Source organism: Camelus dromedarius, chromosome 23 (assembly GCF_036321535.1).
Source record: "Camelus dromedarius isolate mCamDro1 chromosome 23, mCamDro1.pat, whole genome shotgun sequence".
NCBI classification, from domain to species: Eukaryota; Metazoa; Chordata; class Mammalia; order Artiodactyla; family Camelidae; genus Camelus; species Camelus dromedarius.
Window position 1 is genome coordinate 24,610,367 of NC_087458.1, and position 13,258 is coordinate 24,623,624.

Genomic DNA, 13,258 nt, shown 5'->3' on the forward strand with positions numbered 1-13,258 from the left:
TTCTTGCTAAAACTGTATTTTCCAAGGAAGTATACAGATGGGCCTAGGAAAATATTCAGGAGCCTGACTGAGGTTTAGACAAGCAAAGAATCACGGTCAGCTTCTTTATCAGACATTCCATGACCCAGATTGCAACTTCAGACTTGACAGTTTTATTATACACTATTTAAAATGAAAAATTCCACAGTAACTACTGCTTAGCACCTCTCTTCCTTATTAATCAATTTTCACATAATTGAGGCCTCAGTCTGTTCCAATGTATTTGGAGAAGTATGTTAACATCCTCTAGTGGTGAGTTTGTGAAGTAAGACAAACAAACAAATCCTGTTGTCGCAAACCCACTGTGAATGTTTGGAAATCCCTTCAGGCTTGTCTTATCCTTTGACTTTAGCCCATTCCACTGAAAGCTCCTCTTTTAAGACACGCTGACTCCCAGGAGTTCCCATTTTTCTAAACTGCAAGAATAAATCTTTCAGACTTTCAAAACTGAATTCAGATTTGGTAGAAAAATGTACAATAAAATGTCAGCAGATCCACTGTTCTTAGTTGGGTATAGATTGTGGGGGCAGAAAGCTGAGAGAAGGGTAGGTAAGGGGCTGAGATGGGTATTCAGGTACTTCTGCTAATTCTGGTTTGACATCATTTTAAGGCAGAAATTCTGAACACATTCTGGCCTTTCCCACTTCCCAACACACAACTGGAAGTTGTCAGCACACTGGGGTGAGGAGCAATTCCCAGGGCTCTTACAAGACTCTCTCCCTCCTGAAGACAGCCTCGTTAAGCAGAGAGAGTTCTAAGGATGCTAAAGGAGACGTGCAGTAGATTCCAGGCACAGCCTCCGTGCTGTACATTTCACTGATGGCCGAGTGCCACCGGGACACGCACAGGACTCTTTCGGCTCTTGAACTTATTGCCCATTTCCCATCATTAATGACCCATGCTCATTTCTATAAACTTGCTCCTTTGGGAACTATAATCAAGAATCAGTCAACTGAGAAAAATTAAAATGATTTATTTTTGGTAAAACCAGACAACAAATTTGAATAAGGCACATCCTTCAACCTCTATAAGAAACAAATGCAAATGCAATCATGGTTACATAAGGAAGAAGGGGAATGCCAAGAATTTTGACATTAATATTGGCAAAGCCCTTTTTTTGTTGTTAAGTAGGAAAAAAAAATCAAAATGCAGTTGTTTGAAAGTCAATGCTTCTTTCACGAAAGGGATGGCAAACAGATTTACACGTCTTGTAATCTGGTCAACTCAGAGCGGTGGCCTAGAGCTCTGGCATGAGGATGCTGAGCCGAGCTGGACACCGGGGAAGGCAGGCTGCCACCGCTGTGGGCCGGCAGTAGCAGGCATCACTTCTTGCCAGCTCTACCCTCCCTACGCAGCCCGCTGCTTCCCAAGTCCAAAATGTTCTTTGTAGTTCAGGGAATTGCTCTTAGCCAAGGGCAGATTTAGTTTATGAACCTCAGTGAGGAAAAGTGGGAGATCACTTCCCAGTATAGGAACCAGTCTCTGGATTTTTAAAGACATCAAAACAAGCTGAAATAAACACAGCACGTAACACGGGAAGGAAATGCATTGAAGATTAAACTGTTTACATCTTTACAGATTACTCACAGATTAGGGGATACTGGTTATGTTCTCAGACCGTCTGGATAAGGCTAGTGCTCTTAACCAGTGTGTATATACATTTTTAAAAACAGGGGGAGCAGCACTGGCATAGATGGGGGGTGACGGGGCAGCATATTAGCTGCAGATGAGTTTCAACAGCCCAGTCTCAGTCTGAATGAGGCAAATTTAGGCCCCTATCATCAGCTACTTCACAACCTAACACCTAAAACTTCACATAATAGAAATAAGGCATATTTTAAAGTCATCTGGGAAACCTGTTTTACATGGATATCTTAACTTTATTCAGTTCTCTCTAGAATTGGTAACATCTTCTTTACAAATATATTATTATTCAAAACAAGTATTTCCTACATGACTCATAAGCCTAAAGTATTTTATAATCTTACAGACACCCTTAGAAATATTTTAAAATAATCATTTCATCATTTTTCAACATTCCTATTAAACAAGTGATACAGTGTTCAAGGTACCTTAATTTTGAAAAAAAATGAAAACAAAAAGCAAAACCACTATGACTTTTCAACAAATTTTAAAATGAAATATGTTAAAACGAAGATTAATATTTAACTACATAGTCGACTTGAAAAAGATTAAAAACTGCTTTTATAAAATGATATATTGAGGGCTTTACAAAGAGGTATTGGTTTATTTTTATAATTGTTACGTTTTATTTTCAGATGATAAAAGATAAAAGGTGTCATGTTTCTATTTGAAAGTACTTCTCTACAAATACCCTGTGTATGGAGACAAGCTTTACTCCCATTAAATGATAACCTTAATCAGATGTAATTATATTTTCTATTTAACATTAGTTTTTGAAGTACTAGACACCTGAATATGCATAAAAACTGTAGTCAGAGGTATGCAAGTATAGTCCTGGTGAAGATCATCTTGCTGAATTGTTATCACTTTTACATGCTGAATTTGTTGTATTTTAACAATGCTCATTATATTTCCTGTCTTTACCAGATAAAAGTATAAATCAAACAATTAAAAACTGCAAAAGGGTCAAAACCACCTCAGGGGCTAATAACACTGTTCACCTGGGACATTAGCCAGAGGACGGTGGGTAGTAACAGGCCTGCTGAGCCTTACACACCACGTTGACTGTGGCAGCTTCCAAGTGAAATACATTTAAATTTATTGATTTAAAAAAGAGAAACAGAAATAACAGCATTGCTACATTTAGTTATATGAATCCCCTGGAACTTCTCTGCCAACTTTTGGGAACTAACTGGGGAACCTAAAGTTTACCCCACAGGGGGAAACTCAAGTCCAGAGGCTGTTTATAATCCTACCAGTTGCTTCTAGAACTCTGGTATCATTCAAGAAGTGATTTATATTAATATGTAATGTAACGGGAGTTGTTCTGTGATAATAATTAAACAGCAGTGTCTGGGTACCATGTATGGTATCGTATGCCCACAAGCCACTGTTCTAAGTCAAACAAGCTAACTATCTATTACAGTAATGAAAGATGAACTACTAGATACACAAAAGAAAATCTGGAAACTTGGTAAACGTAAAAAACAGATGCAACTGAATAGAAGCCAACCTAAGAGTACATTAGATAATAGATTTTATTCATACATTTAAAAATATAATTTTTTGCTTTCTCATGAGAAATCACAGAGCTAATATATTGCTTTTTAAAAGGGTTTCTGAGATAGTGAACAGAAAACTGACAACAGTTTCAGCTGATTGCACTTATACATGGAAGGAAAGTATTTTTAACAAAGACCAAATAGTAAAAAAAAAAAAAAAAAATTGTGACTTTTGGAAATTATACTGAAAGGAAATGATGAAAAATCAACTCAACTGAATGAAGAAACAACCTTTGTCTCAACTGTGATCTGCGTCACTGACAGCTTAGATGTGCACACTTCACACTGGTTTTTTAAGGAGCTGAGGTAGCACAGGTCAGCAGGCTGACAGAACACTTCTACAAGGCACCGCTGGTTTTGTGTGATGTAACGCTGGCATCGGAGATCTGGAAATACCGGATTGACACTGACATTATATTCACTGTGCTTTAACTTCTTATTCAGGAAGGTCTCCTCAAATCTAGCGGGAGAGTCCTTCGCAAAATCCCAAACGAAAACAGTTCCTTTACGTATGGCCCTCCACTGGATGTCAGGCCTTGGTTAGAACAGATTTGTTTTTCCTGTGACAGTCATTTTCAAATAGATTCTTCCCCCAATTCTTTATGATCTCTGTTTAGGTATCAAAGAGCTGTATATCTTTTTACTGTTTCTGAAAAAAAAAAAATCCTTCCATAATTTAATCATGTGACTTCATTTTAAATATATATATATATATATGCTCTCACAGCAGTAGAGAGGCCAAAACTTAGCTAAAAGATTCCAGGTTCACGGTGATAGGTCCTGGGTATGCCATGTAATGGAACAGATCATTCATGAGGTCAAGATCATTTTACTAAAGTTCTGGTTTTGGGTTGGAATGCAAATCAACAAGTACTATCTCCATAAACACTGTTCTCAAGCTTTCTTACAATTACAAACATGGTCCAACAATAAAATATTAAAACCTCTTAGAATCTACCTACCATTTCTGTTTCCTCTAAGTATAACATCTCTTACATTTTCCTAACTGTTAACCTAATGGTACTTCTAACTAGCAGGGCAAGAAATTAGCTGCATTATATAATGTTCCATCACTGTCTAACAAGTAAACAGTGTGGTAAAGTTATGCTAATGTGCCCATATAAAAATCTACTATTCAGCTGGTTATTAAAATCTGTTCTGCTTAAACGGCGTTCAACCTCTCATCCTATACAGTTTATTCAGAGGAGACAAAAATGATGAACAGAAATTTTTAAAAGCATCAGAAATATGCTAGTAAATACTAATGTATACATTCTGCTATTCATCTGTGGGTCTTTATCCTTCATAAATAGCCAAGTCTATATGATAAACCTGTGTTTCATCCCCTTTCTACTCATGAGTTTTACTACATTCATTTTTTCCTACCCATTTCCTATCTTTTAAGATTTTTTTCCCACTAATCAATGGTTTTCAAATCGTATGGAGAATCCCAATATATAAAATGGTCAAAAGCAGAACTGCTGATACAAAGGGGAGGGGTACCAATAGACAGCTTAAAAAATCACTGCTCTGAATCATTCAAGAAAGTTGAAACAAAGATACAGACACCTGGAATATCTTCATTTGCAGCCATTATAAACAATTGCCCCATTGTTTCCAATTTTTAAAAACATCTCTTGAGTACAGCTGCTTTTATCTCAGAGCTAATTAACGGAATAAAAACATAGCATATCTTACATATAGTACTTAGGTAAGTAAGTATTTGAATTCTTATCTCCTGTTTCATACTACTCAAAAGTGCAAATAAGCATAAGCTGTAATCCCCCAACCAGATTATTAAGACAAATTTAAAAAATATTTAACATGATACAATTTTTTAAAAATTTTCATTGTTTCATAAACTGTAATTGCTTTAATCCGAGTCCAAATACTATCTAAAAGGCTCTTTAGAGTCTCAAGAAAACAAAAATCAATCTGTAATTACTCTGAGATTACCTTCCCACGCAATGATTATGTTGCTATATTTGTGGATTAAAAAAATACCTGTTATATATACCTGATTTGCCTGAAAGGCAAGGAAAGAAAAAGTCAGGTCAACTTTTAGCTTTGTCAAGCTTAGATAAGAAAAATTTTAAAAAAAGTAAAAAATGAATTTTTTTCTAAAATAAGCTCATTTGTACTTTCCAGGCTATTTCCTCACATTCATCAAGCTCCTTCCATATGAACAGAAGGCTTTTAAACTGACTTTTTAATATACCCATGCCTTCCATAACCAACTCCGTGCTTGGCTTATAGAGAGCAGCCCTGTTCTTCTATGTTCCTCACGGGCTGGACGGGCAGCACCAGGTGGGAAATGCGGCTCCACAGCCCGCTCAGTTTGTCTGAATCCATGTGGTTGAAAGAGCTGGGAGTGCTGGAGTTGGTAAACCTCGCCCAGAGTAAATCTCGCACTTTCTCTTCAGTTTCCCGTGGGCCGACACTTGCGTCTAAGGTCTCCTCCTCCAGTAGGACCGTTAGGACCAGGGCCACATCTTTAAAGGCAGCATTCTCATGGTCACAATACTTGTAGAAGATCAAGGTGGAGCCTGCAGGGAGGGATTCAAAGCGATGTACCACAGCAGCCTTCTGGCCCTTCTCAAACCCGGAGCTCAGCTCCATGTCAACTGAATGCTTGACCTTGTCACTGTCCTGCAAGGTTCTCCCAGCCCCATCAATCTGAATGGCAGAGACTTTCTGGGAGGACGTGTAGGCATCTGCCACGTGGTGGCTCAGGCACCTCAGGGTCTCTCTTCCCTCTCGAGCTGCTGTAAATATGATGGTGGCTGGCTCAGTGGGGTTTGAAGAATTGAGGTGCTTCTGGAGAAACTTAAGTCCTCTCTGCCACAAAAAGGAACTCTGGCCTGGAAATTTATCCTTCAATTGGCTGAAATGAACCAAGAAGGCCTCCAAAGCTGGATTTTTGGGCACTTGCTGGGCTGGAGAGGAATAGTAGCTATTAACAGAACTTAGCAAAACAAGAGTCAGAACCATGAAGCCAAGAAAGATGGAGCCTGTCAGAGAATGAGAAAACAAAAGACGAAATTAGAGAGAACGTAAGTCAGAAATAAAGCCTGCGGTAAATTGAAAAGAGGCAGATACACTGATTTTACTGGCTGTGGTGACTTTCTTTTGCCTAAACCCTTTAAACTTCCAGCCACTGAAGTCTACCAGAAACACTTTTTCTTAAATTTCTTAAATTATTTGAAGAGACAACATCTCTGTTAAAAGGTAAAAGCTAAGTTTATGTATTTGTTGCTATAACTAATGATGTGATTTTGAAACGAGAGGTCTGTTCTACCTTCTCAAAGGATTCACTGCCTGGAGAAGGCCATTTTTTCCTAAAAGGTCAAAATGTAAAAATGCCACTTGAGAAATTAATGCTCTCTCATTGAAACAGTAGTTTTAGTTTCTTGTTGATGAAAAGCCCTAACTCCTGTGGGAATTCCCATTTTGTTGAGGATGGCAAAATATTGGCCAACACCTCTAAAGGAAAAATCCCTAAACCTCCATTGCTGTATTCTAATATGACAAACTTTTTTTAAAAAACCATTAAGACAATGTTAAACATATTTAAATCTGCTAGTTTGCTAGGTATTTCTCTGAGGATTTCTGAATGTGAATCAACGCTGCAGTAAGACCAGTTTTGTTCTCACCATAGCTCAAAAAATCCTTTTTATTCATCTTTCTCCCGGTATCCTGTGCATTCTCTTTGTTTTCTTCCAATTTCTGTATCTCTTGTTGATGCCTCTCAGCCTCTGGGGGAAAAAAAAGGAACATTATTTTTAGACAGTACACCAATGAGAGTCTGTATACCTTTATACCTCTTGCCAAAGAATTATTTGACTGAGAGTTTTCCATACTTTATAAAATTTTTTTTTATAAAAAGTGAACTTTTTCCCTGTCTTTTCCTTAAGGCTCACTATTACCTTTATTCTACTTAGAATAAAAAAATAAAGTGCTGTAAAATTCACTTAAGGATGCTTTTGCTCCATCCACAATTCTTCACTGGCCCTGAGATCAGGGACAAAGAAACAAATATCCTAATATTGCAGGCAAACCTATCTAAAATGTGATTCAACAAAATGTACAGAATTAAGAAGGGATTTAAGAAATGTCTGTATGCCAGACTCAACAACACAGAGCAATGACACTCCGATTTCAGTGTTCAAGTCTCACGTGGCTCCTCAATGACAGAGGCACTGCACTCAGAGGCAGGAGAGATCACTGTGCAGTGGTAGTAGCTTACTTTGCAAAACAGCTTACGAAAACAAGTTTGGAACTCTTCGTGAGTGAGGTATTCAAAGCAAAGAGTATAAGGTTAAGAAAATTTATGAACTATATAAAAATGTACGTGTAGGATGTGACACCAATCTTAAAATGTGTGGGTGAAAAGGAGGGCAGCATTTTGTAGACTCTAAGCCAAGTCACTCTAGAGTCTCAACGTGTGGTTGACCCCTGCCAGGTACCTCATGAAATGGTGAAAGCTGAGCACTGCCCAATACCCTCCGAGGAGAAATAACTCAAATAGCACACTCCATCAACATACAAAAAGTAGAGTCATCTTCACCTATAAAGGACAGTTCACCCAGTCATATCACACAAAAAAATGGCATTTTAAAATGTCACAGAATTCAAGGGCGGAAGGAATCTTTAATGATCACCTAGTCTAGCTCCCTGCCTTACCTACTGTAACAAAAGGTCCAGGGATGTTAAGGGCTTCGCCCGAGTTCACATAAAGAGATGTGGCCGAGTTGAGATCAGAACAAGGTTTCTTGTTTCCTAGATTAGCTCATTCCATTATAATAAGTTGCTTCTCACACATAAATTGCATTTTAAAAATAGTATTTTCTTCCTCTACTCAGTGAACTTGCACACTGAAATTCTGATGGCAGATGGTGGTCCATACAAATCACATGCATTCATTCATTCATTTAACAAATATTCATAAAGTTGCTTCTCTGTGCCAGGTACCACAGAAACACAATAAATGAGAGACAGCCCTTGCCTTTCCCTGGAGTTACAGAAAGACTTAGCACCCTGCAGCTATTATCTTCATGAGGGGAGATACGATGCTTGTTCTCCTTAATATACAAGCAGGGAAAATCCAGTACAGAGAAATTAACTGACTTGCTCAGTTCAGTTCAAAACTGAAATATGACTGATTGAAGGTACTATACTCACTGGTGGTGGTTTTAAAATATACCTAGCTCTTGATTTAAGTAGCATTCCGTTACCCACCAAATGAAAAGATTTTAAAAACTGAAAGTGAAAATACACTCATAAGAAATAAAGAAGAAGCTAGAGGTGATTTTTTTTTTAAAGTTAAGCCTTTAAAAAAAATTATACTGCATTAATACAAACAGCAAATAAATAAAAAGTGTTTAAAAATGCAGTTTATGTGTGGGAAGCAACTTAATGTAGTGGAATGAGCCAGTTCAGGAGATGAGAAACCTCACTGTAATCTCAATGCAGTCCTCTCTTTATGTGACCTTGGGCAAGGAGCAAAGGCCTTAACCCTTTGAAGGAAAGAGAAGTTCTCTGAAGAGAAGCGGCCTGGCCTATGCTGTGTTCCCAGTGACAGAGCATACAAAACAGGGTAGAAGTCCAGGGCTTCTCTCACCTGGCGCCAGCAGTCTCCTCCTCAGTGAGTCCTGGCCCTCCAGCCCCGCAGTGGAACCACCAGGGCTCTGGGCGTCCTCAGGGTCTGCGGCAGGCGGCTCCCGCGAGGCTCCGGGTCTGTCGGTCACGTCCTCGGGGAGGGCTGCAGAGCTGCTCACCGAGTGTGGACCTGCTCTTCCCATCTTGTCACTTGGAGAACAGCTGGATTCTGGATCCAGGGGCTCTTCTTCACTTTCTGAAGGGAGTGGATTCCCTGGTTCTCCATCCTGAAAACTCTGGTTGTTCTCACCTTCCACATCCTCTGGATCTTTCCCATAATTTGTTTCGTCTGGACTTGCTGACTGATCGCCTACTTCTGGACTTTCTGGACCAATTGATTCTATCTCTTGGTGATCTTTGTTAAGACCAGAGGCAGGATTTGGGGTCTGAGCTTCTTCAGTGGTACTTGCTGTGACCGTGGTCTCCTGTGCCTGAGGGCTTACTGATGGGTCATTTTCCAAATTCTTTTGAGAATCTATTGAGATAAAAATGTATAATTTTTATTGAAAAAAACTTCCCTCAATTTTTGTACTTTAACAAGCTCCCTGGTTAATAAAAAGTAATATTTATATTGATTTTTATGGCTTACAAGGTACTCTTCCCAAACAGTATTTCTTCTGACTTCCACTAAAGGCGATTGATTAAACAAACACATCTATCATCATGTTAATAAATCTAACAAGTAATATTAATATAGAACTATTTTGAGTGGCAGAACCAACTTTTGGTTATATTAAATACACTCTCTTCCCTAATGAAATAATGAATCTAGGCAATAATCATCAGTAACAGCTAAAACCATTATGTAAAGGCTAGTGAAGAATTCTGTAATAGATAAACCAGACTGACAACTGCTGGAACCCACTGATCAATCTTAACACCACAAAAAGAGGCAAAATACAGACATCCTTAACCTCCCAATTCAATGCAATAGGAAGTATTCTTGCCAAGCTGAACCGGAAACTATCAAACCTCTACCAGTTTCTAAGAAATACAGGGATAGAGGGATTATATTAAATTTCACCTCAGGAACATAATCAGCAAAACCCAGAATGTAGGAAGTTCCAAGGGACAAAAGACTTTGTTTCTTTAATAACAGCAAGAAGTAAAAATCAATAGCAAGAAAAGGAAAAAAAAAGCAGGGGTGACGTGTCGGTTAAGAGATACATGGGACACATCACCCAAATGCACTGTGTGGGCTACATGATTTAGATCTGATGTCAAACAAATCAGTTGTTAAAGAAATATTTATGAGACAATCAGGAAAACTTGAACACCAGATGTCTGATGAGACTAAGGAATTATTGTTCATCTTTTAGGTATATAAAGGTATTGTGATCATGTTTTTAAAAAGGAATCCATATCATTTAGATGTAAGTATTCAAGAATTTATGGCTAGAATTATATGATATCTAGAATTTGCTTCAATTACTGACATGGGGGTAAGGAGAAGGGAAGGTAAATGAGACAACACTGAGCATATGTGGACAGCAGATGAAGCTGTTTGACCAGTACATGGGATTCATTTCATCTCTCTCCCTACTTTTATGTATGTTTGAAAATTTCTATTATAAAGCTTTAAAAAAGAGTAACCTAAAAGATGTATCAATCAAATGCAGTATGTGACCCAACTGAAAAGAATTTAAAAAAATTAAAAACCCAACTGCAAAGAAAAAAAGATCATGAGACAATTGGGAAAATGTGAACACTGGCTATATATGTGGTAACAGTGAGGAGTAACTATTAATTTATTTTTTAGGTGTGATAATGCTAGTTCTGTTTTTTAAAAATTTATCTTTAGATGTAAGCTAAAGTACTGTTGAATAAAATGATATAATGTCTTGGATTTGCACTTAAATCTTTCAAGGCAGGCAACAAGATTAGCATTATGTAGGTAAAAGTTGAAGTTAGATATTGAGTACATGGGAGTACACGATACTGTTCATTCTTATATATTTTAAAATATCCTTAATAAAAGATTTAAATATGCACTTTTTTCCTGAAAAGCTTACGTCGTACTTTGCCTACTTTATATCTCCTATATATATATATATATGCAGGAATAATTTAAATTTCATCTTTCCCTATGATTGAAAGATTCCCCCTTCTAAATATTTAGCTTATCATATTTTGATTTTTTAAAATATATAAAACAATTTGCCTACCATCTTTTTTTAAGATGCATTTTATTTTCCCAATACTCTAGGTTCCTACTATTGGAGTCTCTAAAACATTACTCTTCTTCATAATTAGGGTCTGACACTATGGTGAAAATCCAGGAGATGTGAAAGAACAAGACTTATAACAAATTAAGCAATTACATTAACTTCTTTTTTACTTCCAAACTTCAGTTTCCGTCAGCAGATTTTCTCACTTAGCACAGCCCTAGCTTTCCTATAGCACAAATCTCGTGCTGTACAAACTAGTCTTACCCTGTGGAGGATCCCTAAGTCCTCTGTCGGTCATGTTTGTGTCCTGTCTCTTCAGACTTTGGGATACTTTTTGCTAGTGTCTGGTTTTCCTTCTGAAGATGTCTTGTTTTCTTCTTGTCTCAAGTCCAGATAGACTCATGCTTCCCGAGGACCCGGGAAACAAGGCATATACACAGTGACTAAAATAAAATGAAAAAAATTAAATGACTTTTTACTCATACATGGGAGAAATGTCAATTTCAGCTTTATTTACTAAGTCTGTTTAGTTTGAGTAATATTTCCTCTCTGAAACTTTTCTAGTGAAGAGAAACATTTTCTGGCTTTCATGAAGACCATATTCCAAATCCTAGGCTACAAGCAGAAAAAAAGCTCTAGATTATTAACCTAGCATAGATGCCACAACCTCCTAACACATTCCAGTGTCTGAAAGGATGTAAAAAGCAAGACCAAGTGACCAGAATCTTGAAGAGAACATCTTTTTGAAACTGAAATAAAAAATTTAAGAGTGGAGATTTAAGTCACTGCTGAGTTAATCACTGCAGATTCCCTTTGTGTCTTTAGTTTCTGTTCCATATAAATTTCTCAGTTTGCCTATCAGAAGCTTTCACTTATCATTAACAAGTAATAATGCACAGAGCCTGCCGACAAACAAAGATGGCTGTTTTGGTGTCAGGAGCAGGAGATACACTTAGTGTCTCGTCACTGCCTTCTCAGTGGTTTTCTCACAGTATTCTTTTGTAAAATGTGGAGACAAATATCTCTTTATACAGTGCCGTTCTATGCAGTGCTCAAAGACTGATATATAAATTATTATGAGCTGTACAAAAGGAGTCAAAATCAGAGGCAATTTTTAAGCAATAAAAAGTTACTTTTACCTTTTATAGTTAAATCTTACTGTCAAAAACCATACCACCCCAAGTTACCCAACCTTCACTATCTATAAAAATGATTAAGGATTGCTATGATGATTAAATACAAAAATATACATGAAAGAGCTTTGTAAAGTGTTACACTGTTTCTGACAGCCTAGTTGAGAAGCTAGCCTTTTTGTATCTTTCTCACACTCTTTTGTAAAATGTAATTTTACAAGTTAGAAATTTAAATTCCAAATGGCTAGCACTGATCTTAGTAGAGTAAGAACCCAATTTTTTTTACATACACATACATATATATTTTTTCTTTTCAGATTCTTTTCCATTATATCTTGAGAACCCCATATTTTAATTTAAAAAATGAATAAATGAATGAATGCATGAATGTGTGAGTAAAGAGTTGTGCCAATTATAAACTGGATGTGAAGGGAGGGGTTAAAAACAGGTTTCCTTTCTGCTGGTGTTTCACATCTGGAGGGTTCCTTGTCACTCTTTTATCTCCAGTCCCCTGGGACTGGGCTTCCAGCTGTTTTTCATTACCATCATGTTGCAATGAGGATTATCACCTACCCTAGTTCATGATAGAAAATAAAAAGCCCCCAATCCTTTAAAAAATAAATAGAAAGTCCAGTGACAAAAATTTTAGAAAGTACAGATGCTATTCACAGTAACTGTTTGGTACTTCATAATAAAAACTGAAAGGGACATAGTAATAAATCTAGCAACATATATGCAGGAATTTTAGAGTGGGGTGAACTATATGGTATGTAAATTATACCTCAATGAAACTTTAAAAAAAAAGGACTTTTAGGAAGAAAACTATAAAACTTTATTGAAGGACATAAAAACGAAGTAAGTAGCGAAATATATTGTGCATATAGACAGTAAGACTTAAAACCATTTAATGCCAATTCTCTCCAAATTAATCTATAAATTCACTGCAATTTAAAACAAAATCTCGGGACAATTTATTGTTATGTGTTCTTATGGAGCAGACAAGCTGACCCTAAAATTCACAAAGAGCAGTAAAGGATTAAGAAGAGTTAAGATA

At 37.1% G+C, this 13,258-nt stretch overlaps 1 protein-coding gene across 4 annotated transcripts in view; it reads right to left on the reverse strand.

Annotated features, from left to right (window-relative positions):
* Positions 1-996: 996 nt before the first annotated feature.
* Positions 997-13,258, reverse strand: part of TOR1AIP2 (torsin 1A interacting protein 2) — a 35,876-nt gene continuing 23,614 nt past the window's right edge. For all 4 annotated transcript variants that reach the window (XM_064478049.1, XM_031435673.2, XM_010992909.3 and 1 more), the window contains exons 2-5: positions 11,336-11,514; positions 8,866-9,378; positions 6,899-7,000; positions 997-6,256 (exon numbers count right to left, since the gene is read on the reverse strand). In XM_064478049.1, coding sequence (XP_064334119.1) covers positions 5,496-6,256; positions 6,899-7,000; positions 8,866-9,378; positions 11,336-11,369 — 1,410 coding nt within the window. In that variant the 5' untranslated portion in view covers positions 11,370-11,514 and the 3' untranslated portion in view covers positions 997-5,495. The remainder of the gene's footprint in view (positions 6,257-6,898; positions 7,001-8,865; positions 9,379-11,335; positions 11,515-13,258) is intronic.